At 45.4% G+C, this 26,843-nt stretch overlaps 1 protein-coding gene across 9 annotated transcripts in view; it reads left to right on the top strand.

Moving 5' to 3' along the window:
- The window catches only part of CRHR2 (corticotropin releasing hormone receptor 2), a 244,887-nt gene that overhangs the window by 45,703 nt on the left and 172,341 nt on the right, over positions 1-26,843 (top strand). For 4 of the 9 annotated variants that reach the window (XM_039524632.1, XM_039524633.1, XM_039524635.1 and 1 more), the window contains exon 3: positions 24,931-25,050. In XM_039524632.1, coding sequence (XP_039380566.1) covers positions 24,931-25,050 — 120 coding nt within the window. Of the gene's footprint in view, positions 1-24,512; positions 24,802-24,930; positions 25,051-25,564; positions 25,622-26,175; positions 26,289-26,328; positions 26,514-26,843 lie in introns of those variants that run through there. The other 5 variants (XM_039524634.1, XM_039524636.1, XM_039524637.1 and 2 more) reach the window with 4 other exon arrangements.

Below are 26,843 nucleotides of genomic sequence, written 5' to 3' on the forward strand. Positions count from 1 at the left end.
GAGCGGCGCAGCACAGACCCAGGGTCCCCACTCCTCCTCCTCCCTCCCAGCTGTTCCTGGTGTGAAGGAGGCACTGGGAGGGAGGGGGGAGGAATTGAGGGAAGGAGGGGGTGGAGTTGATCAACGGGACCCATGGACCCCCTGGAGTCTTGTTGGGGACCCCTATGGATCCAGAGCCCCCAGTTTGAGAAACGCTGTCCTAGGGCCTGTCTTCTCTCTGGGTACATCTACCCTTCAAGCTGGGGTGTGATTCCCAACTTGAGGAGACATGCTGGCGCTGGCTCTGTTTGAGCTAGTGCGCTAACAAAGTGTAGCCACAGCAGCGGGAGGGGCTAGCTGCCACGAGGACGTGTGCTGAGTCTCTTCCCTCCGCCTGCACCACTGCGGCTACCTGAGCTAGCATGGGTATGTCTCCTCAAATCACATCCCCAGCTCCACATACCTGGTGGCAGTTAGCTTGAGGTAGCCTAACTTGAGTGAGAGCAACTGCGCTGCAAAATAACACTCCAGCTACACAGAGTGATTGGATTAACAGCTGGTGAGTTGTAGTAATTCAAGTTGCAGCATCCTCACTACATTACTAGCTCTAGCTTCAGCGGCGTTCGACCTCCAGCTGTCCCCACCCTCATCACCTGGGCCAATTCGCTTGAGCTTTAAGCACCACTGAACTTGAGCTAGAAACATTTTTGGGTGTGGACAGGAGTTGGGTTATGGACAACACTACATAGCTCAATCTTTCCAAGCCATTGTGAATCCATCACCATGAATCTAGACATGAGACCTCCAGATAGTTCTCTTACTACATGAGCTCCTGACATACAGACTCTTCTACTGAAGGTCAGGATCTTTACATTTCATGAGCTATAGACACAATTCCTGCATTTGCTGCACATCAGACATGGTTTGTCTTCACACCTGAATCGTGTACTCTTTTTTCTTTTAGATATACAATTATTGACATGAGGCATGTTTGGGGATTTTTTAATGTCCTTATTGGCAATGAAAGCTTTCATCGGTGCTGAAGTGGAATCGTCTTGAGGGCTTTAAATGGTGCATTTTGAAAAAAAAGTGCTTTGTTTTGTTTGTTTTTTCCCTCCAGAAAACATGAAATCTCCTCCTTTGAACTGTATTAACAATTCAAATTGAAGTCTCTAGTTTTAAGGAATTACTCTAAAAACAAACAAACAAAATCAAATACAGGTCTGTCGCAACTTACGCGCATTTAACATGTGCGATTTCAGCTTTACGCTGTACGGATGGAGTCCTGGGGGGTGTGGCCTCAAGCGGAAGAGGTGTGGCCTCAAGATTTAAAGGCCCTGGGGCACCAGCTGTGGCCTGGAGTCCCAGGGCCTTTAAATCACCCAGGGGGCTCCCAGCTGCACAGATGGCTGGTAGCCCTTGGGGCGATCTAAAGGGCCTGAGGCTCCAGCCACCGTGGAGCTCCAGGCCCTTTAAATGCCAGCCCCAGCCCGGCTGCCAAAGCTGCAGGTGGGATTTAAAGGGCTCCTCCGGGAAGTCCAGTGGAGCCCTTTAAATCCCAGCCCGCAGCTTTGGCGGCCGGGCCAGGGGCTGGCATTTAAAGGGCTCCACCGGACTCCCGGCCGCGGCGCCAGAGCTGCAGGCTGGGATTTAAAGGGCTTGGGGATGTAATTTTGAGTATACGCGGTTTTCGCTTTACGTGCTAACCGCGGAACGGAACCCCCGCGTAAGATAAGACTTGCCTGTAAAACCTTGAAAATAATGTATGCAGAAATCTTGTCACAGTTTTTCTTTTCTTGTTTTTTAAATATCTCAACTTCCAGAAGGGAAAATTATATCAAGTGTGTAGTAGCTTCTTAATGTGCTCGTCTGTAACATAATGTACATTTCTGCATAATGAGGCAACCTATGCTGTTTGCTAAGACCTTAGTTCTCTGGCTGCTTAGTTGATTTTCCACATATTCCCTTGTCAGGCTCCATCAGTGAATCTTTTATTCAATATAAGATTTCTGGCAGCAGCTGTTTACAAAAATATGCAAATGTTCTGGTTGTTATAAAAAAGATGTAAAAGTTTGCTAGTTCCAGTCAGAGCCTCTGAGAGGGGCAATGTAGAAATTCTGCACTGTTCTGACATTTAAAAAAAACCTGTCTGATAACATGGTAACCAACAAAATGATGGAATTCTTAAAAAATTCTTTGCTGCTATAGCACAATCCAGCCAATTAAATCTTACTGTTTCCCTTAGCCAACTGTATCATTGCTCTTTTTACATAGGCAAAGATCACCTAGGAAGTCAGCGGTGTAGAACAGAAATAGTTCTCGCTTCTAGCTTCCTATTGTCAATACTAGAATTTCACTGACATCAATAATGTTGAAAAAGAAACGCGTGCGTTTATTTGAGAAAGGGCACAATTATGCTAAGCAGTTGGTATGTTGTATAGTTTAACTAGCCTTCACTATTCTGCTCTTGCTATGACCACACAGAAAGTAAGACAGAATATTGCATTGCAGAGCTGACAGCAAACCTTTATCCTTCATCTGGCTTCTCTGATAAGCCCCAGATGTATAGGCCCTGATTCTGATATCAGTAATTCTAATGCCATTCACTCTGAGCTATGCCTTCTTTACCCTGATGTAACTGAGATAATTTGGGCAGCCGTACATAGCTCTCTGCACCATGTAGCTAATTAATGCTTCCAATGCCCCTGTGAAGTAAGTGGGGCAGTATTAGCCCCAGCTTATACATGAAGAAAATGGGCGCTTCTGTCTAGTGGCGAAAGGTCTAACACAATCCAATGGCTGGAAGTTGCAGCTAGACAAATTCAGACTGGAAATAATATGTAAATTTTTAACACTGAGAGTATTTAACTGTTGGAACAATTTACAAGGGTTGTGGTGGGATTTCCATCAGTGACAATTTTTAAATCAAGATCGGATGCTTTTCTAAAAGCTCTGCTCTGGGAATTATTTTTGGGAAGTTCTCAGGCCTGTGTTATATGGGAGGTCAGACTAGATGATCACAATGATCCCTTTTGGCTTTGTAATCAGGGCCGCCCGGGGCGGGGGGGCAAGTGGGACAATTTGCCCCAGGCCCCAGGCCCCGCAGGGGCCCCCACGTGAGTTTTTGGGGCCCCTGGAGCAGGGTCCTTCACTCGCTCCGGGGGCCCTGGAAAACTCTCACGGGGCCCGGGCCCCCGGAGCTTCTTTCACTCCGGGTCTTCGGCGGCAATTTGGCGGCGGGGGGTCTTTCCGCTCTGGGATCCACCGCCGAAGTGCCCCGAAGACCCGCAGCGGGGGGTCCTTCTGCCCTGGGACCCACCGCCGAACTGCCCCGAAGACCCGTGGCAAGGGGTCCTTCCGCCCCGGGACCTGCCACCGAAATGCCAGGTCTTCGGCGGCAATTCGGCGGCAGGGGCCCCCCGCCACCAAAGACCCCAGGCCCCCTGAATCCTCTGGGCGGCCCTGCTTGTAGTCTATGAATAAGCTATCCCTGCAATTGTGACGCAACCCCTCGACAAATAGGGCACTTATTCTTCCTACAAACTTGTATGTTAAGTGGTTCGTTCTTAAGTTCCCTCATTATCTCCCCTTTTAATGATGCAATTTGATTCATGTTTTCATTCACCTCCTACGCTCTGGTTCTGGTGGCTTGCCTGTTATTGTGCCATGTGCATTTTTCAAACATAGGGGGCCGAATTCTGTTCTGTTACATAAGCATGAAATCTGGAGTCGAGCACGCTGCATTCGGCAGCGCTACTCTGCATTTGTGCCATGGTTTCCAACAGCAGAATCCAGCCCAGAGCTTTATGGCCTCTGACTCCAGGCTGGTGGAATTTCTTTTCACGTGTTGATTTTTTTTCTTCTGTGCCTCCTTTATTATTTTCAAGGTCACACAAAAAATGTTTTCTTGTTCTCTAGTTTTATTTTTTGATTTGCTGTCACATGGATTGTTAGAGCTGATGTTTGGTTTGTGCACTAGCCTGGGAGATAAATAAAAAAGTGCTTTGTAAATCAGTCCTTAGCTACTAATGTGACATTAGTAGAAAAAATGGTCCCTTCATTACAGAGATGTATTTTTTTAGACCATCTTTCCTTACATTACACTGTTACAAATTCTCATTGACCTTGATAATGGGCTTCCTCTTGCCCTGCTAGGGGATGGAAAGAAAGTGTCCATGGTTGTGGTGCTTCCTATAGCATGTCGAGGGTCACAGGTGCTTCTGTTTGAGGCCTCCGGCTGCATTAATTAGGTTGGACTTAAAGTCAAGGTAGTCTTGCTTCGATCAGTTGGATAATTCCTAGTGTTATAATTTTTTGCATTGAGAAACAGCAGTACAGTAGGTTCATAGATTCCAGGGCCAGAAGGGATCATTGTGATTATCTAGTCTGACCTCCTGTATAACACAAGCCATAGAACTTCCCCCAAATAATTCCTAGGGCAGATCTTTTAGAAAAACATCCAATGTGGATTTAAAACTGGTCAGTGATGGAGAATCCAGCATGACCCTTGGTAAGTTGTCCCAATGGTTAAATACGCTCACTGTTAAAAATTTACATCTTCTTTCCAGTCCGAATTTGTCTAGCTTCAACTTCCAGCCATTGGATCGAATTAGACCTTTCTCTGCTAGACTGAAGAGCCCATTATTAAATATTTGTACCTGTGACAGGGCAGAGCGGCCCCGCACTGGTACCACAGGGGTTAACCCTTCCTTTCTAGCAGAGGAAGTCACGCCCCGGAAGCTCTGCTGGGCATGCTCCAACTGGAGAACAGGTATAAAAGCCTGCAGATCAGTTCAGTTGGGGCTGACCACCGGAGGAGAAGGATGCATGCTGCTAGCCCGTGAGGAGGGAGAGCCTGCGTGCCAGGATCTGGGAGTCAGCCAAACCGAGACACTCCCTGAGACCATGACAGTGGACGTCCCGGGGGGGAACAAACTGGAGGAACCCCCGCAGCAGATGACCTGGCTTTCATGGTAGGAAGTGACCCAGGGGAACTTTAGAGACAAACAGCATGAAAGCTGTATTGCCGCTCGGTGTTTTGGGGCGGATCCCCGCCGAGCGAATAGCAAGGAGAGCTTGCCACTACCAGGGCCTTGGGTTGGGGCTCGATGGAGCGGGTGGGCCAGAGTCCCCCTATCCCTTCACCCCCAAACTGTGAGGCATCCTAGAGACTCTGGCCGCTAGGCTGCACCACCCTGCTCACGAAGGGGGCTTATATGGACTCTGTCCGCTAGGCTGCGGTACCGCACCAGACAGCGGTGATAGTGGGGAAGAAGGCCAAGAGGCCATAACCGACCATCCGTAGAGGGGCGGATGCAAGGACTAGAGAGTGGTGAGGCACTGACACCCCATCCTACCCTGCCACAAAGGGGCGCTGCAGTGCCAGGCCTGCCACAGTACCCCATGTAGGTACTTACAGACTGTGATCAAGTCACCCGTTAACCTTCTCTTTGTTAAGCTAAAGAGAGAGACTCAAGGAGTTCAATCACTGTAAGGCAGGTTTTCTAATCCTTTAGTCATTCTTGTGGCTCTTCTTTGAACCCTCTCCAGTAGAACCTGTCCAGAGTCAGGGCACTGTGTTCCTCACAATTCTGCAGTCCCAGCCCTTGCAGAATTGTGCTGTAAAACCTTAGTAAGCTTTTTTTTTAAAAAAAAAAATCTAGGTTCCTCACTGCAGTATGTGACTGGCAGAAGTTGGTCAGTCCTGGCACCTTTAATACACACCAAGATCCCTCTGAATAAGGGAGGGCGTCCATCAGGTTAGGCCTGTTCTCTCCCGTCTATCCTACAATCTGCACGCAGTATTCAAGGTGTGGCTGTACCATGGATTTATATAGTGGCATTTACTGTCTTCTTAAGTATCCCTTTCCTAATGATTCCCAACAGTCTCTTCGCTTTTTTGACTGCTGCTGCACATTGAGCAGATGTTTTCAGAGAACTATCACCAGAGACTCCAAGATCTTTTTCTGTTACGTTTTCTAATGTGCATTACTTTGCATTTATCAACACTGAATTTCATCTGCCATTTTGTTGCCCACACACCCAGTTTTGTGAGGTCTTTTTGTAACTCTTCACAGTCTGCTTTGGACTTAACTATCTTGAGTAGTTTTGTACCATCTGCAAACTTTGCCACCTCACTGTTCATCCTCTTTCCCAGATCATTTAGCATTATGTTGAATAGCACTGGTCCCCATACAGATCCCTGGAGGACTCCACTATTTACCTCTCTCCACTGTGTAAACTGACAGTTTATTTCTACTCTTTGTATCCAATCTTTTAACCAGTTATAGATCCTTGAGAGGACCTGCCCTCTTCTCCCATGACTCCTTACTTTGCTTAAAAGCCTTTGGTAATAAACTTCATCAAAGACTTCCTGAAAATCCAAGTACGCTATATCCCCTGGATTGCCCTTGTCCACATGTTTGTTGACCCCTCGAAGTATTCTAATAGATTTCCCTTTACAAAAGCCTTGTTGGCTCTTCCCCCAACATATCATGTTCATCTATGTGTTTGATAATTCTGTTCTTTACTACAAATTCAGCCAATTTGCCTGGTACTGAAGTGAAGTTTACTGGCCTGTGATTGCCAGAATCACTGCTGGAGCCTTTTTAAAAATTGACATTACAGTAGCTATCTTGAAATCATCTGGTGCAGAGGCTGATTTAAGCGATAGCTTATATACCACAGTTAGTAATTCTGCAGTTTCGTGTTTGAGTTCCTTCAGAACTCTTGGGAGAATACCATCTAGTCCTGGTGACTTAGTACTGTTTAATTTATCAATATCTTTGAAGACCTCCTCGTTTGGTACCTCAGTCTGGGACAGTTCCTCAGATTTGTCACCTAAAAACAAAAGTTCAGATGTGGGAATCTCCCTCATATCCTCTGCAATGAAGAACAATGCAAAGAATTCATTCAGCTTCTCTGCAATGGCCTTGTCTTCTGTGAGCACTCCTTTAGCACCTCAATCATCCAGCGAACCCACGGATTGCTTGGCAGGCTTCCTGCTTCTGATGCACTAAAAAAATATGCTGTTTGTTTTTTCTCTTGTGCTAGTTGCTCTTCAACTTCTTTTTTGGCTCGCCTAATTATACTTTTACACCTGACTTGCTCCTTTTCTATTTTCCTCGGTAAGATTTGACTTCTAATTTTTTAGAAGATGTCCTTTTATCTCAAACCGCCTCTTTCCCATATTGTGTCCAATATTTCTCAACAACAGTGTGCATCTGCAGTCAATTTACTTGCTATTTCTGTCTGCTCAGATGCATCTAAGCAAACTGGAAATTGTCAGAACCAGTTAATGTAAAACCTCCTATAAGTTAAAAAAAAAACCCAAAACTTAACACTTTCTTTGATTAGTAACAGATTTGCTAACAGAGAAGGAAAGAAATGCTACCTTTATGAGAATTTCACATTTTTAAATGATTTTGCAGACTCCATTTTAGCATATTAAGAGCTCAAAACATGCATGAAATAAAATATATCCTATTTAATTTTTTTAAGCAGGTGTTAACACTGGTGAAAGGTTCTCTCTTCCCCTTCCCCCATCCCCCAGACCATCTGTTCCTCTATGAGAGGGACATCCTGGGCAGTGGCAGCATGAGCTTTCCACCCATTGCCCTGTCAACACGATTCAGCACTGAGCTGGAGTCCTCACCTCAGTGTTCATTTGTTGTTTGCTGACCCGTTGCTGGTTTTCCTGGTCTGCGCTGACAGCCAGAGCACGTTTGGCTTTGTGTCTGTGCTCAGAGAGAGTACTAGGAAAAGCACCGTGTCGACCGGACCTCAGTCCTAGATGAATGATCGGCTGGTAAATAAAACACTGCCTGTAAAAAGATTATGATAAAAATGTCAGTAAAAATTGGAATGGGAAATTTCACAAAAAGCAAAAAATGTAATAGTTGGTAGTGGTCCATGGAAAGCTCTTTTTAAAAAGAGGCTATTTTTAGATTAAAAAAATCTTATGCACATACTGTTTGTTTGGTTTTCGGTCATCTCTATCTGTGTGTAAGTGAATTTGGCCTGAGCATTACAGGACATGAATCTGTCCACTTCCTAGTGAATAAGGCTGCTTATGTTTTCCCCTATTTGTCGATGGCAAAGATTTGCAGAGATTAGGATCCACAGAAACTAGCGCAGTTTAGAGGCAATAAAAACACTTCTGAAAATGCAATATCTTTTGCCATTGGATTGCAGCTGGTTGCCCAAAAATACAAATCCCCTCTTATCCTTGGGTGTCTCCTATAAGGAGGTTAATGTTTGCATAGGGGGAAAAGTTAGACTGCAAAAGGGGTCAAATCTTCTCACACCATAGAAGATGACATGTAGGATGAAATCCTGGCTCCAATGGGAGTTTTGCCAGGGATTTCAACGAGGCCAAGATTTTAATCTGTGCACTGCCAGGAGTGCAGCTAAAGCATTCCAGGTACATTGAGGAAGAACATACCTGCTGGTCTGCAGAATGGACAAGGAGTAGGTTGTGAGATCTCTGGGGCAGGGACTGTTTACAGCACCTGGCACAATGGGGTTCTGGTCCTGGACTTGGAGGACTATCACAATGCAAACAATAAATATTATTAACTCCTGTCACTGACTTCAATTTCGTGCCAATAGCTTAAGCAGCTCAGCAGCTGAAATTTAAAGCTAGCAGCATCTCATTGCATTGATGTACTATATCACAGTTATATAATAAATCTAAGATAATTTATGTAAATTCCCAGTCAAGGTCTAGAACACGGGTAGGCAACCTATGGCATGCATGCCAAAGGCGGCACGCGAGCTGATTTTCGGGGGCACTCACGCTGCCTGGGTCCTGGCCACCAGTCCAGGGGGCTCTGGCTTTTTAATTTAATTTTAATTAATTTTAAATGAAGCATTTTAAAAATCAGCTCAGGACTGTCTCTTCAGAGCTATTCTCTCATGTTCAGTGGAAAGAAAACATCATCGGCTAAACCTGACCCAGGGGCACCTAAATCGCACTCTGATTGGAGTCAATGGGAAGTGACGCACTGAACTCGTGGCATTACACCACTGTAACAGCCGAACTGGGGCCTGTAGCAGATCACGGGCTCACCGGTGCAGTGCCTCCTGCTGGTCATCTGGGAATTAGCTCTTTTCCAGCCCTCAAAGCACCCTCTGTTGGCCTGTGCCTTGCCTGCCTCAGGCCCCTGTGTCCCTCCCAGACCCTGGTGCTCCCTTCCTCAGGGTTCTGCCCCAGCAGTACCCCCTACTCTGGGTCTCCTGTCCCAGGTGAACCCTCACCCCTCTGTCCCCACCTTGCCTCAATGGCTACTGCCAGTTGTCATCTAGCCCCCGCTCAGTGGGGCAAACTGCAGCCTGTAATGGCCACTCATCATTGGCAAGGGGGTATGACCAGCTGCCTCTGCCTAACCCCGGGTTACACCTCTGTAGGCCTTCAACAAGGCCTCAGCTTGGGGGTTTACCAGGCTGGAGCTCCCCGGCTCCTATTGCCCTTCCCCAGTACTGCTCTACTTCAGAGGCAGGCTGTTTGCAATTAAGAGTTAAGACTAAGGGCTCGCGAACATTTTGTGATTTTTAAATCCAGGGAAGCTAACACACAGTGTTGGCTCCAAAAATCCACTCTCTCCCTCTTCCCCGCTCCCTGTCACAGTACACCCCCCTCCACCCCCCTCTTTTGAAAAGCACGTTGTTGCCACTTGAATGCTGGGATAGCTGCCCATAATGCAGCACTCCCAACAGCGCTGTAAATGCTGCAAATGTAGCCACACACCAGCGCTGGTAGCTGTGAGTGTGGCCACACACCAGCGCTGCTCCTACACAGCTGCACGACCAGCGCTGTAACTCCCAGCGCTGCAACTTTCAAGTGTAGCCAAGCCCCAGGACTAGAGTGAGAGTCCTTGTCTCCTGGCCCCACAGCCCTTTTATCCAGGCCAGGTGTGGCCTGATTAAGCCAGCCACACCTGGGGCCAACTACCTCGCCAGCCTCCCTCAGCTGCTCTTAATCCCTTTTACCTTGGACTGGGGCAGTTGCAGGGCCCCTCTCCAGTTACAGATTCACAGCAAATGGTGCTGTACACAGAGCAATGGTTGGGTCCTGAGTTTGTAAGGGCTGGGAGCACTCTGGATTTTCTGAGCTCCTGAAGGAAACTTTCTGATGCTATGTCCTCCTGATTACGCAGGAGTAGTGTTAATAAGAGGAAGACAGAACTCAACCCATTACCACTTAACCAGAAACGAAAGGATCGGACGGAAGTGGGACCTTGGGTGGGGGGATACAGTGGAAAATAGAAAGCAAGGGTCTGGAAGCTAAAACAACGTGATGACTAGAATGATATAGTGATTTGTGGCTGGTGCATTCTGTGGGCAAGGGGGCTATTCCCCATTCCTGACTCCATAGCCCAGCTGTATCCGGCAAGTAACAATCTTGTGCTTAAGGAGAAATTTGCTGTTCAATGAAAATTCTTCCTTTTCTTGTTGCACTGTTTTGGCTGTGGAAGCAGAAAGTGCAGTAACATCTCCATTGCACAGCTCTAGATCTAAGAAGGAGCTAGGAAATGCCTGCTTTGAATGTTGTAGTCTTTATTATGCAGGGAACATTTTTTTACAGTCATTTCCAATATGTTTTCCTAGCATTAATGACGAATTATGGAAGCCCTGCAATGGCCAACATAGGAAATATAAGTTTCCACAGAGGCAAGCCAAATGACTGTGTAGTCTAGTGGGAAAAGTATGTCCTTAATGTTTCAAAGGTAGCCACTGCAAATGCTGGTAAGAATGACTTTGCCTTTAATCCAGGAGAAGTCAAACTGTATCTATATCACTGGATGAGTATTGTTATATGTATTTTTTTCATCCTTTCTAGGGATGGATTATTTATATGAAGGAGTGGAAAAATACGTGGTGCACTAAACTAGAATGGGTTATAGTTAAGGCTTTTGTACATGGAATATAAGTGATGTGAGCTTGCTACTTGTTCAGTCATTCTGAGTTTACAGACTTTAATAGCTTCAAACAAATCAGCTCAGAAACGGTAGTTGATTCTTCTTTAAATAGACTGTGCAAAAGAGTAAAGTTGTGACTACCAAATGCTTTATGGCAAATGGCTGCTGCATATAAACACTGCTGTAAATGATGAGCTGGATAACTTTATTAGCCATTGGAAGGAAAGAAATGCTGAAAAAATTGAGTTTTCAGGGCATCAATCCACCTATTGAGTCATCTACTCATGGCAATTTCAAGTTAGCGGAGTCACGTAGGCTTCCCTGGTTGCAGGTACATTTGCAAATCATTCTGAAAATGTTAATAAAGATGCCGTCAGCCTGCAGAATCTCTAATAACAGCAGCAGTTTTCTAGCAATAAAATTGTAAGTCTTATGTTTGTAATTCAACGGGAGAACAGAATGGCGAAACATTCGAATTACACTGCCACACATTTAAGTAAAACTGATTTTTTTTAAAATATTCATTGGAGCGAGACAAACAGCTTATCAAATGCAAATATACCCCATTCATCATCATAAAAGCCAGCATGAAATAATCAGTCAAATGTATTGAAATTGTCAGTCTCGGGGAGTAGATAGCTGTTCACAGCACCTGTTAAAAATTCCAGCACACCATTGCCTATTTTTTATTTTATATTTTATTTTATTTTTCTAATATCCATGAGATGGGGGTATACCTGCCCCACACTGGACAAGAAGGGGTTAACCCCATATCGTCGGCTAAGGAATCCACGCCCCCTCACCACTGCTGGGCATGCTCCAACTGGAGCCTCAGTATAAAAGGGAGCACTCAGTCTGGGCTGACTGCTGAGGAGAGAGGATGTGTATTGCAGGCTCCGTCCTGGGGGCTGCTGGAGCCCCAGACCACAGAGGGCATGCGCACTGAGACCCAGGGTGGATACCTGGCTGCCTGCGGAAGCCCAAGAGGGGACAGAGTCATTGGGAGCTTTGCTGGCTGATGATCCCAGAGGCCCAGAAGACCTGTGAATGGCAGCTTTGGAAAACAGGGTAGGAAGTAGCCCCCAGGAACTAGATATTGGTCCAGTTGTAGAACTGGGGCAAAGTCAGCATGTTTTGGATGGATTCCTGCTGACATAGTGGTGAATACAGTCATCACTGATAGGCCCCTGGGCCGGGACCTGGTGGAGTAGGGAGGGCCTGGGTCCCCCTACCCTGGCTGCCACCCACCCCTGGGTGTTGGCCCACTTCCCCGCTGGCCACTAGGCTGTGCAGCTGTGCATAGGAGGGCAGCTATATTGATTCTGGCCACTGGGCCATGCAGCCCTCCATGGGGGGGGGGAGGACTGTCTTATTGACTCTGGCCATTAGGCCATACTGCCCTGAGACTAAGGGTGGTTATTTGGACTCTGCCCCTTGGCTATAATGCCCCTTTTTCCCTCCCCAAAGGGTGACAGGGTATACCTGCCCTTTGACAATCCATCTGTTTAATGTAGGATGTTACATCATTTTTCTCCCAGCTGTCCTGCCTTTGAATCCTCAGGTCTGATCCTCAGCTTGCTTAAATCACCTTTGTTCTGTTGAAACCAATTGATCTACACTGATTGACAGCACCTGTGGTTCTGGCCCTTCCTGTCTAAGCACTAGAGTGAAAGCTAGCACTTAAGTCCTTAACAATGTCTCCTGAGTTACAGAAACTAAATCCGAGACACATTAAACTGCAAATGTTATGTATTAATCAAATTGACACGGTCAACTTACATTTGGCCAAACTACACATTTTGGAAACAAGCTTCTTTAAAGCTTACTGCAAGATCAAATCTAAAAAATCAAATATCCAATGAAAGTTGTCATTTTCAAGTAAATATGCATGCACTTTCTACCCACACTATAAGGCCCTAATTCAGCAGTGTGTATCCATTCACCAAAACTCTGAAGCACTTACTTAACCTTGAAGTCAATGGAAGGAATGAAGTACGTGCCTAAAATTAAGCTGGTGTCTAAGTTCTTTGCTCAACTGGCATCTAAGATTTACCTGAAAGTGAAACTGACTATAAATGAAAGGGAAAGGAACTTATCGGTTTTGATTGTCCAGCCTCAGAGAAATGCAAATGGTAAACAAAAGATATAAATAGTGCTGAGTGGATTTCTTTATTATTTTCACTTCTAATAATTTAAGGTATTACTAGAAACATAAGCAAAGCAATGTTTGTTTACAACATAAGATTTTGAAGCTGTGCCCTTTAAGTAATTAAAGATTTATAGTGTGTTTTCTCTGCTATGTGGCCTACGGAAAGCAAATGAGATCACACCAGCTAGTTCATTCGGAATCTGCTGCACTCCTCTGTATATCTGTGTATGCTTGAGTGAGCATGTGTGTGCATGTCTGAGGAAACATCATCATAACAATTAATAGTAGACAGCATTCAAAGAGATAGGCAGGATCTGTTGGCTTTCAATACAATTCATCCCCACCCTGGATACCGTTAAGCCATCTCAATGAAACATACATTTTAACTTTGGCTTATAAAGATATTTTAGAGTGGCCCGTTATTTGTCGTGGCTGCTGCTTTGGAAGACACTAGATGGCATCAGTGCTTGATTTGGTGCAAATTCTTGTTGTTTTTATCGTGACTCTTGCAATATTTAATGTTTTTCTTAAATCACCAGCTGATGGAGTCAAGAGATCTCATGAGACTGACTGCTTTTATTTTTGAAAAAAGTAAACATCAAGCCCTCATGGTTACTGCCCTAAATGCACGGAAAACAAAGAAAATCTAGCATCTTTTTATTTAAAAAATATTTTTTTAGGCCTGATATGATTTTTGAATGCTTGGAATTAGCAATAATGCAAATAGCCTGGGGTTTGAAACCTTGGTGTTCCCTATAAAGGCTTTATCACCCTTCTGCTAATTGCTCAGGTTCAGGTTCTGCCCTCTCTGAGGGTATGTCTACACTACGAAATTAGGTTGAATGTATAGAAGTCATTTTTTATACAGTCGATTGTGTGTGTCCCCACACAAAATACTCTAAGTGCATTAACTCGGCAGACTGTGTCCACAGTACCGAGGCTAGCGTCGACTTCTGGAGCGTTGCACTGTGGGTAGCTATCCCACAGTTCCCACAGTCTCCGCCGCCCATTGGAATTCTGGGTTGAGATCCCAATGCCTGATGGGGCAAAAACAGTGTCGCGGGTGGTTCTGGGTACATGTTGTCAGGCCTTCCCTCCCTCCGTGAAAGCAATGGCAGACAATTGTTTCGCGCCTTTTTTCCTGGGTTACCCGTGCAGACACCATACCATGGCAAGCATGGAACCCACTCAGCACACTGTCACCGTACATCTGGGTGTTGGCAGACGTGGCTCTGCATTGCTACAGAGCAGCAGCTCATTGCCTTTTGGCAGCAGATGGTGCATTATGACTGGTAGCCGTCATCATATTGCTGGGTGTTCTTTTAGCCGACCTTGGTGAGCAACGGTAGACAATCATGTCACGCCTTTTTTCAGCGCAGATGCCATAGCACTGGGATCATGGAGCCCGCTCAGATCACCACGGCAATTATAAGCGCCGTAAACACCTCATGCATTATCCTGAAGTATATGCAGAACCAGAACCTCATCATCTTCCTCATCCCCAAAACCCACTTCCGTGTTGCATCCTAATCCATTGACGGAGTCAAAGCACAGGGTTGGGGTACTGGTGGCTGCACCCATAGAATGGCATGCAGCTCATCATAGAAGTGGCATGTTTGGGGCTCTGATCCAGAGCGGCCGTTTGCCTCTCTGGTTTTTGGGTAGGCTTGCCTGAGCTCCTTAATTTTCACGCGGCACTGCCGCAAGTCCCTGTTATAGCCTCTGTCCTTCATGCCCTTGGAGATTTTTTCAAATGTTTTGGCATTTCATTTACTGGAATGGAGTTCAGCTAGCACGGATTTGTCTCTCCATACAGCAATCAGATCCCGTACCTCCCGTTCGGTCCATGCTGGAGCTCCTTTGTGATTCTGGGACTCCATGGTCACCTCTGCTGATGAGCTCTGCATGATCACCTGTGCTGATCAGCTTGCAACACTGACCAAACAGGAAATGAAATTCAAAAATTTGCGGGCCTTTTCCTGTCTACCTGGCCAGAGCATCTGAGTTGAGAGTGCTGTCCAGAGTGGTCACAATGGAGCACTCTGGGATAGCTCCAGGAGGCCAATACCGTCGAATTGCGTCCACACTACCCCAAATTTGACCCGGCAAGGCCGATTTCAGCACTAATCCTCTCATTGGAGGTGGAGTAAAGAAATCGATTTTAAGAGCCCTTAAGCCGAAAAAAGGGCTTCATCATGTGGACGGGCCAGGGTTAAATTGAGGTAACACTGCTAAATTTGACCTAAAATTGTAGGGTAGACCAGGCCTGAGAGAACATTCTCTCATGAGATGAGCAGCAAAACTAAATTCTCCAAATTCTTCCATCCCTGGAATGGATTGGCCAAGGCACTGGTTCAGTATGGACCCAGAATGAGCTATGCCAGCTTTGAATGGCCTCATCTCATCAGCCGGTGAATGGTCGCATCAGGGCTGAATCCTTGGTTGGTTTCTAATCTGTACACACAGCCATAATCTCCAACTCCACTTACGTAGGTAAAATGTTGGCAGGTGGCAGCCTTGGGCGATGATGAGACTTCTACATATAGCTTCTTACCTCCGAGTCCTTTGTAGAGTGACATACAAATGATACGACCAAGAGTCACTTTATTGTCCAGTGAATGGCAGCACTACAACAGGGTAGGGCAGGAAATGGAGAATACAGCGCTTTCTATCAAGTTGAAAACTCTTGAAGCCATGGGGAACCAATTTAGACATAGAGGATGGGATCAGCTAAATTGGAATTTGGCCAGGACACTGGCATTCACGCCTCTAGTTTTACAAAAAGTGTCATCACATCTTTAATAACTACAAGAAGCCAGGACAAGTTGTATCCTGGATGGCACCTGTAAGACACACCCCCAGCAGATCTGATGATGACAATGTAATGCCCCAGCATAGCAGCAAGGGCATAGGTTAGTACTGACAGAGGGAAAGTAGCACGTACTGACTTACCACCTACTTGTACTTCCTTGAGCTCCTAGGTGTTCCTTTCAAAATTTCCCAGAGTTTGTGACCTCTGGCAGGAAGACACCATAAAATGTTGATTGGACTCTTCCAGTTGGTATGGCTACTTCCACCTTTTCATGTTCTCTGTACGTATAAATATCTTCTGTCTGTGTGTTCCAGTCTATGCATCCGAAGAAGTGAGCTGTAGCCCACGAAAGCTTATGCTGAAATAAATTTGTTAGTCTCTAAGGTGCAACAAGTACTCCTGTTCTTTTTATGTATGCAAAGTACAGCTGTAATCCAGCTTCCCCCAAACCTGATATGATTGTACATGGTCCTATTAGTTTTCCTTCCCGATTGTGGAGATGTACTTGAGAACTACTAGCACATTTCCAGAAGTTGGCATGATTGCTGATATTTTCTTCCTGTTTAATTTCCAGGAATTTCCTGTGCTGTCTAACTGCCACAGAGTTCTTATAATAAGCAGCTGGTTATCAACAGAGAAATAGATCTGACTGTTATTTGGCATTCTCCTTTCATGTGTTGATTTTTTAACATTCAATTATATGAAAGCAAAATCACTTAGCACATAATGATATGTTGCTGGTATCTTAACATTCCTAGCTCAATGGGGCATTTTCAACTTAATGGTCAATCTGTTTTGTTTAAATAGCTACATTACACAACAGGCTCCAGGTTGGTACGTCTTTAGTTTTCAGCTCACGTGGATCTCACTGCAAGATGGCTGTGTCAGAACAGAGGGTTGGAAGATGATTTGGGTCAGTGAATAGGACTTGGGACACCTAAGATCCCTTCCCAGCTCTGCCACTGAATTGCTGGGTGATTGTTGGGCAAGTCTCTGTGTCTGTTTTCCCCTCCTATCCTATCTCTATTTAGATAGTCTCTGCCCCAAAGAGTTTACAATATTTCACTACCTGTTTATACAGTGCACTATGGAATAGGGCCCTGGTGTTGGTTGGGTCTTTTAGGCATTGCTATAATACAAATCATGATACTGTAATAGGGAAGTGCTATGTTACAGTGCAGCTGAAGTATGGTATAATAATAATTTGTGATTTTTAAGGTCTATAAATGTCAACTAAACTAACCTCATCAACCCCCTGTGAAGCTGTTAAATATGAGGAGCTCCATTTTATAGATGAGGAAACTGTAGCACAGCCAGATTCAGGGTTTGTTTACACAACAGAAATTGTCCAGTGCTGACTATGGCTGCAGCTGAACCAAGGCTAAACACATAAGAATGGCCAGACTGGCTCAGACCGGCTCAGGCCAAAGCAGGGCCGGCTCCAGGCACCAGCGCAGCAAGCAGGTGCCTGGGGCGGCCAATGAAGAGGGGCGGCAAGTTCGGCTCTTCGGCAATGGGGTCCCTCACTCCCTCTCGGAGGGAAGGACCTGCCGCCGAATTGCCGCCAAATAATGAAGCGGCGCGGTGGAGCTGCTGCCAATCGCGATCGTGGCTTTTTTTTTTTTTCCTTCCCGCTGCTTGGGGTGGCCAAAAACCTGGAGCCGACCCTGGACCAAAGATCCATCTAGCCCAGTATCCTGTCTTCCAACAGTGGCCAATGTCAGGTGCTTCAGAAGGAATTAACAGAACAGATAATCATCAAGTGATCCATCCCTTGTCCCCCATTCCTAGCTTCTGACAAACAGAGGCTAGGGACACCATCCCTGCCCATCCTGGCTATTAGCCATTGATGGACCTATCCTCCATGAACTTATCTAGTTCTGTTTTTGAACCCTGATTTTTATTGCAAGTAGACAAAGGCTGAATAAGGACGGCACTGTTTCAGGGTCCCCGAATAAAACCTGCTATGCACTATGGGTGCAAGCAAACTGGCCCAAGGTGATGCAGGAAGTCTCTGGGAAAACCAAGAACAGAACTGCTGGTCCTTACACGCTACCACTCGGCTCTTTGCTTAGCCACCACCTAGTGTCTGTTTTAATTCTGCCTGTTGGCTAATGCATGGTTTGCGCTAAATATTCTGCCTATTGAGCTATTATTCTGATGTTAGAAAACAGGGATTTTTCTTAAAGAGGATTTTAGTGCTTGTGTAGTGTTCAGATTTTCGTCCAATGAGAACAAAAGCCTCTAGGCAAAGAACAGCCTGGGCAGTAGCAAATGCTCTGCCAATGTGTCCCAGCCCTATTCTGGAACGCCCACCTGTAACGCAGTCTGTGAACCTCTTTAGACAGTCAGAGGTCAGACTGGTCTTTTCTGGCCCCTAGATCTATGAATGAGGAATTGAGCTGGTTGGGATAATAGGTTTTGAGAAGCATTGTGCACCCTAGGACTTCTGAGTTTGTAACCAGGGAGCGGCCTGGTTTTTGTCCACACGCAGTATAGTTATTTCTTCTGTAATCATAGCGGCTAACAGTGCCTTGCCCATTGCTACAGGTTTGTCTGCCTGTCGTGACCTGTGTAGTCAGACGCCCTAACTGCCTGTGTAACCAGTGGACTGCAGGATTCTTGTGCCTTCCTCTGAAGCATCTGCTGGAGACAAAATACTGGACTAAAATAGACCAGGGATCCGATCCAGTCTGGCAATGCCTATGTTCCTACCATTTTGTCAGCTCCTTTTTTCCTCCCAGGTTTCTGAGTGCTAAGGCGTTCTAGAGTCCCTTGCCTCATGTCCTGCTGGGTGTGTCTGTGTCCTCAGTGCCCCAGCAGGGGACAGAATGCCACATGGGGTAGCTGGCCAGATTGCATTGATACAAACAGGTCGTATGGTAGGTGTAGACAACAGAAACGCGGTCGACACACAGTTTTCTTGTGCAACAAGCTGCAGCGTGCACACAGTTCCTCTGTGCATGTTACGATAGGTGTTGTGCAACCTGGTAACAAAGCCATATTTGCACTTAAACTGTACACGGAGCAAGACATCTGATCCCGCCCCTTTTATCCGACGATGCTCCAGTGCACGCAAAAAAAAAAATAGCAGGACTAACAAAGTGCTTGACAATTGTTGGGGCTCACTTACTTGCTCTGGAACCACCCATCCTCTGTTTCTTTTTGTCTGTACATTGTTTACATTTCAACCTTTTGTGCTAGAGCCACAACTGGTGTAAATCAGTGTACTTCCACGAGCTGATGAGCTGACCCCTTGTTTTCGTATTTGTCTGTGAAGCACCTACCTTGTTGTTGGCATGGTATGAATAAATAATTCTGTTGAAATGAGTATCCCTGTGGTCTCTTACTGTGTTCGGTGATTCAAATAACCGTTTTTTAAAAAAAAAAAATCTTGACAGCTTACAAATGTGCTTAGGCTGCCTTTTTTTTTTAAAGTGTGTTCTTCTAATCCTCTTGCAATGCCTCATCATTTTCTTCATGTCTCCTGATTCACTTCTACAGCTTTTATAGCTGTAGAGAATGACAACTGTATTAATGTTCTGGATGAAATATATCAGCATGTAGTTAGGAGCCATATATTATTTATGCTGTTAGGATCTTTTTACACCTGCAGTAAATATTTCCAACTTCAATGAAGTTGCAGATTCATCACTGTAAATCTGCATATTGGTTTTTTTGGTTTCTTGCTCGCTAGAGTCATATTTCATTTCCACTAATAAGGAAATTGTCTTCTGCTTAAAAATGATCCTATCAGCTGAAACAGAGCTCTGTATTTATCTACATTTAATATGCATCTGTCTAGAACAAAACTCGCAAATCTGGACCCTATGTAGCTTCTGTGAATGAATGTAAGGACCAGATTCCGATAAAATGAGTAACACTTTAATTGTTTATTTCCAAGGGCGTACGCTTGGATTATGGTGCCGTTCAGTGTGAGTAAGAGTATCAAAATATGGCCCTGAGTTAGCATCATCGGGGATGCTTCTCTTCTAAATGTGTGAGTGAATGACCTATCAAGGTTCATATATGGTGCCCATCACTGTGGTATCTGAGTGTATTGCATGGTGCCATCTGAGTATGCACCATGCACCATTTGCCTTCAAGTCCAGGAGTTTTGTATCATTGTTGGCTTGTCTGAAGAAAAAAATTAGGGGCAAGTCCTTCACCAGCTTGCATCAGGTTGCCCTTGCGTTTGAGCTCAGAGTACTAGGAACAGTGCTGAAATCCTCACTGAGATGCAACCCCCGCAGTTATTGCCTCTAAAGGCGAGTCAGTAAAGTAATAGCTTTTATTAAGGGTCTGATCCTGCAATCCTTACCCAGGTGAGCAGTAGCACTGACATCAGGATCAGGCCCTGTGATCTCTAAATTCCATCACATTCACACGGACTGCTGAGGGAAACTTTAAAAGCCACAAAGGAGACGTTTCAGAGGGGTAGCCGTATTAGTCTGGATCTGTAAAAAGCAACCAAGAGTCCTGTGGCACCTTATAGACTAACAGACGTATTGGGGCATGAGCTTTCATGGGTGAATACCCACTTCGTCAGACGCATGGATCCAGGTTCTGATGGTGCCTTTAAAAATCATATTTAAATATATGAAAGAAAAAATAGGTAGAAGATCCAAATATACCTGCAGTTCGGTCTCACACTGCATTTCCAAAATCAACCTTGAACAGCTGCTCATCAGCTATCTAACAGGTATATGATTATGCTGGTGTGGAAAATCCATTGAGAACAGATGAAAATATAGTACATATTTAGTTTACCAAAGAAGGATAACATGCTGGTCTTTTTGATGATTGGTGTACTTGCTGGTCTGTAGTCTAGGCTGTATGTGAAGAATGGATTGGAAGGTTGATGTGTGTATGTGGAAGGTCGATTCATTGACTTACATTGGGAAGTGGAATAGGGAAGGTACAATGGTATGTGCAGTCTGTATAGGAGGCTAGATGGGGTGAACTGGGCTCTGCTTAATAGAGAGGTAGGGAAGGAGTGCTAAAGAGTGGAATGGCAATGGTGTTGTTGACTGTTTTGTGACAAAGTTCCTCCCCTACCTTGGTGGATCCTGCGGTTATTGGAGGATCTGTGCGCCTCACAGATTCACCCTATGGGTCGGGAAACAGCCCAGAGACCTTCCCCTCTTGTAGAAGCCACAGTCCAGGTCAATTCCTCCTGGTCTGATCAGGAGTTGGGAGGTTTGGGGGGAACCTGGGCCCACCCTCTACTCCGGGTTCCAGCCCAGGGCCCTGTGGACTGCAGCTGTCTAGTGTGCCTCCTGGAACAGCTGTACGACAGCTACAACTCCCTGGGCTACTTCCCCATTGCCTTCTTCAAACACCTTCTTTATCCTCACCACCAGACCTTCCTCCTGATGTCTGATAATGCTTGTACTCCTCAGTCCTCCAGCAGTGTGCCTACTCGCTCTCAGCTTCTTGCACGCCTCTTGCTCCCAGTTCCTCACACGCACTTCCTCTCCTCTGGCTCCCTCTGGCCTGACTGGAGTGAGCCCTTTTATAGCATCAGAGGGGCCTTAATTAGAGTCAGAGTCAGGTGAGGCTGTTAAGCACCTTAACAGGTTAATTGGAATCAAGTGTTCTCATTAGCCTGGAGCAGCCCCTGCTCTGGTCACTCAGGGAACAGAAAACTGCTTATCCATTGGCCAGCATATCTCCCTTCTACTACTCTGCTGTTCCCAACTGGCCTGCGTCTATCACAGTATATAGAAAATAATGTCTGAGATTTGTGGTTTCTTGGCTGCAGTGGGTAGTTGGAGAGAGCAGAGTTTTTGAAGACAAGAGGTTGGCATGTCTGTCTAGTAATGGGTGGGTGCATTGAAGGCTTCTCAGAGTTTAGACTATAGGAGGTCAGGAGTGGGGAGGGGAGGTTTCACAATGTTGTAGTTCATATTCTAGTCCTATGTTTTGTGTTCCTACCATGGTAGTGCACATAGTGATGAGAGGGGGTTAAAAGGTTGTGGTGTGGGGCTGGAATTAAGATTTTGGGGGGATATGCACTGTGAAATTCTACATGTGTATCTCCTATTTAGGAAGCTGTGAACTGTGATGCATGCTTCTGGATATTTCTTAATTGTTATCTTCCAACTCTCATTTTCCATTTTCCTACATCGTTATGTACACACCAAGCATCAACCTTAAGGGTACAAAGTCTTTTCTTGCTGTGATTTGATAACCAGTACAAACTTGCACTGGCTGATCTGCAATTCTGAGGGAAGGATGTTGTCCCCTGGCAACTAGTGAGATCTGAATAACCCTTCTGAGGACATCAGGTGCACTACAGAACGGTGTTGTACCAGCAGCTTCTCTTGCTCCCTCTAAAATGGTGCCGATATTTAAATAACTCCATTGATTCCAGCATTTAATTATATTTTTTTGGTAAATTCTTTTATAGAAACATTTTGCTGTGAGGGAGTCAGAATGAAATGCTCAAGATTAAACTAGACCCAGCAGAGGCAAACATATGTCCTGTCTTGTATGGAGATGGTGTCCGAGAGCAGTTTCTAAGATAAGAAACCAACTTAGAGCTTATTTCAGATTTTCGAATGATGATGCTAATATTTCAGAAGCATCGGTGTTACCCTTTTTCATCCATATTTACTTGTGGTTAATTAAGTCACTGTTTCTTTTCCTGCTTCTTTATTACTTCTTATTTTATTTGTAGTGCAGTAGTGCCTAGAGATCCCAACCAGGTTCTGGAGTTTGCAGTCTAAACAGACAAGACAGGTGGGCAAGGAAACAGAGGCACCATTACGGTGAATTGCCCAAGGTCACACAGCAGGTCTGTGGCAGAAGCACAAAAGGAATCCACGTCTCAGAAATCCCAGTGCAATGCTGTATCTACTAGACTACATTGCCTCAAACAAATAGAAGCGTTCCTCTCACAAACTAAAAGCAAACCTACGCACTCCTCGGAGGGTGCATGGCCTAACAAACACTAACTACAGATCAGTGATGTCCAGCTTGAATTTTAAATAGTGCAGAGCTCAGTTAAGTGCTCTCACTTACAACATTCCTCGGATCACCTTTGAGGACCCAGCAGCCTTTAGGTTGGGAGAATGCAGACAAAAAGTTTTTTTCTTTCTTTGGACAATGCTAATTTGAAGCAACCAAACCCTTTTGAGGTTTTGATTAAACTCTTGTTGGAAATGTTTTTCAGTTCCTGGATATGAAAGAGAGAGATTCGTCCCAGAAGATTAGCCAGCAAGCTGGTGGTTAGGGCATTCCCCTGGGATGTGGGATACGCAGCCTCAGCTCGCTGCTCTACCAGATTTGGAGCAGAGATTTGAACCCAAGTCACCTACATCCCACATGAGTGCCCCAACCACCTGGCTACTGGCTATTCTGGAGTTGGTAACCACCCTCTGGGTTTCACAAAAAAATTTCAAAGAGCTCGGCTTTTGCTTGATGTGAAATGGGAAGTAGTTTGAAATCTAAAAGTTTTATAGACTGGGAAAGCTACCTCCTGCCTGGTTCAACTTAGGAGTGTCCAGTAAAGTTTTGTCCTGAAAGCTCTTTTGTCGCATACAAATGCATTGATGATGGTCATATTCCTCCTACACTTGGCTGCTTTGGTCATGCATGGAGTTGGAGCAGCCGAGGTGGGAAAGCAGAAAAGAGTAGAGTGAGGAAGGAATACTGTGTTAAAGAAGGATGTTGATACATTGCAGAGGGTTCAGAGAAGAGTCACGAGACTGATTAAAAGATTAGAAAACCTGCCTTATAGCGATTGACTCAAAAAGCACAATCTCTTTAGCTTAACCAAGAGCAGGTTAAGCGGTGACTTGCTTGCTGTCTATAATTACCTACATGGAGAACAAATATTTAAATGATGGGCTCTTCAGTCTAGCAGAGACAGGTTTAACACGATCCAATGGCTGGATCCACACTAGGCCAATTCAGAGGGGGAAATAAGGTGAAGATTTTCAACAATGAGGCTATTTAACCATTGGAACAATGTACCAGGAGTTGTGGTGGATTCCCCATCACTGACCATTTTTGAATCAAGATGGGCTGTTTTCTAGGAATTATTTTGGGGCAGTTCTCCAGCCTGTGTTATGCAGGAGGTCAGACGAGATGGTCACAGTGGTCCCTTCTAGCCTACGGATCTATGCATCTCCTTTGCTCCAGCACCCCTCTTCCTCATGGCTCTCCTCCAGAGCCCCCCTCCTCTACCCGCACCCCCAATTTTTGTCACTTTTCCTCAAGGTCTGGCCCCTTTGTAGATCTCACTCCTGCTTCCCAATCTCTCTCTTCCTCACCTACCCCCATGCTTCTGTCTAAGCCGTCCCTCACCCGTCCACACAGGAAAAGCAGGAATTGCTTCGCTTGCAGATGGACGAGAGGTTAATTTCACTGTGTCACTTTCCTTGGAGATTTCATTGCTGATTTAATGTACATTAAACATTCTTACTGAGGGGTAATAATCAAGCCAGTAACAGCTGATGATAAACCTGGGTGCGTGGAGAGAAGGGGGGGAGAAGCAGAATAGCGAGGCTGACAATGCCAGCAGGAATTGGCAAGCTGCCAAGCGAGGGGGGCTAGCTGAGAGAGGCCTGTCCTTTACTCCGCACACGCTGGGATTCTATTGGTTACCGAGCTGCTGTTTAAAGCAGAAGCGCTCAGAGGAATTAGCTGCAGAGCCAGCCACCGGATTGCAGCCCACCCTTCAGTGCACCGAGAGGGGGAGAGGCGCACGCAGGAGCTTGCAGAGTGTTCAGATTTTGATTTCTTTTTGAAAGAGAAAAGAAGGGAGGGAAAGATCCCAGAAAAGGAGCTCAGATCCCACAGCCCCGGGGGGCGAATAATGGATGCGACCACATTTCAGAGCATCATTGACAAATTTGATACCAACTGCAGCCTCCTAGATGCTTGGCAGGATACTTCATTCGAGAGTTCCTCTGTTCCCTTCCTTGGCTTTGATGGTAGGATGCGTTAGCCTATTACAGGGCTTGGAAAAGCCTGGGGTTAAGATTCTTAGTCACACTTTGCTTTGTGATGTGAACGGGCTTTCTCAATCGCTTCTCTTTCATTTCTCTTTTTTTAATGTGAAGGTCCATATTGCAATGCCACCATTGATCAGATAGGGACCTGCTGGCCCCGGGCCACTGCTGGGGAACTGGTGGAGAGACCCTGCCCGGAGTTTCTCAATGGGATCAAGTACAACACCACCCGTAAGTACAAACTCCCCTCTTCTCTGTCTGTAGCTTGTGCCGAGAAAAATGCTCTTATGAAGCCCCTTAATGCGTCCTCATACAAAGCAGTTTCTTAAGTGTTGGGCTGGGAAATGACATATCCTGAACATTCTGAGTGAGGCATACAAATTCCTGTCTTGAGTGAGACCCATTTTAACATAAACTTGGCCTTTTAAACCCTTGCATATGTTTCTTCAGGCAGATGTGGAGAAGAAAACACGCTGTGTCTTTTAAGGAGACAAGGACTCTAAAACATGCCCACTGAATTTCTTAGGTATTTATAAGTGTGATCCTGGTTTGTGCACATGTTTCAATTAAAGTAATTATCTCTCTGGCTTGTTGAATCCTCAGTCTTAATTAATAAATTGGTGATGTGCTTGGGAACAACCAACCCTCTGGAGGGAACAATGTGCGTCTGAATAGGGATTAGCCCTGAAGTCCTGATCCAACAACAGAGGCTGAGGTGCCGAATCTACTTAACTTCACTGGCAGTTTGCTTATTAATCAGGAATGGATGCAGTGCCTTAAGCCGGTTGCATCAGGAACGCAGGTGAGCCTGTACTAGGATGTCATTAGACAGATCAAATTTACCAGCACGGTAAAGTGCAATCTTATGTGTATCGTACAAATTGTTTGCAGCTGGCTATAAATATTTTAATAACTCCACAATAGTGAGTCATCGGCACATGTTTGAGAGGGGTTTGTTTTCAGGCTGTGGACTCAGGCATTCATTTCCCCTCATTCTGGTCAATATTGATCAATCCGTTTAGGAGCTTTGGGGTGATTAAGTGCCCTGAGTGCTAGCTCTGCATATGCATAGTACTTTGGTTAACAGTCTTTTTCAGAACATTTTTAATGTCTGTTTCTGCATCCCTGGAAGGTTCATTGTGCCTTTGTCCTTGTGGGGAATTAATTCATGTTAATAAGGCTTTAGTATTTTCTTGGCTTTCGGTCAGTAAATCTGAAGAGGGAGGGTCTCAGGGAACCGTGCATCTCTCTTACAGCTTGATTTTAACTTGTTGGAAGTGGATTTTCTCTCCTCCTCTTTTATGGGTTAATAGCCAGATTTGTGAAAGGGCACAGCACCCAGTATCTCCCATTTGAGAACCAAGGGAGCTGCTGAAGGCCCCACACTCCTGAAAATCAGCATAGGATCCTCCTTCTGCAACCCTTCCTTGGGCAAAGCACCCAGTGAAGTCAGCCATAGGTTCACCTGGGTAAGGGCTGCAGGATTAACCTTCTGCAAGCTGTGCTCTTTATGGTGAAATGTGCTATGCCCTTCCAGGGGCCAAATGCTGCCATCCTTCCTCGGAATGAATACTCTTCTGCTTCACAAGCAAGTGCCTTTGACATCAATGGGACTAGTCAAGGAGCCGGGAACAATTCAGCAAGAGTGGGGGTATTGGGAATCTGGCCGTAAAAGCTGCTGATGTGCCTTCCGTGTAAGTGTATGTAAAAGAAGAACCGGGACTATTAATCTTCCGTTTTCCCTGTGCGTATGGGAAGTTGGTTTCATTGATTTTTTTCAGAGTTTTTATACTGCCCAAAGGGCTTGATGGAAACAGCATGGTATGGTTATTAACTAGTTGCATCCTTAAAGACAAACAGGAGAGATGTTAAATGGAGTTCCTGTGCCCTGAACAAAAAGACCTAAAAATCCATTTTTTTAAATGCAGATACTCTTCATAACTGGTCTTTTCAACATTTCTTAATTTAATTGGAAGCTCAGTCTTTTCTGTATGTCTCAGGGTGGTGATTATTTACCTTGCATT

The sequence above is a fragment of the Mauremys reevesii genome, linkage group 2 (assembly GCF_016161935.1).
Source record: "Mauremys reevesii isolate NIE-2019 linkage group 2, ASM1616193v1, whole genome shotgun sequence".
NCBI lineage: Eukaryota > Metazoa > Chordata > Testudines > Geoemydidae > Mauremys > Mauremys reevesii.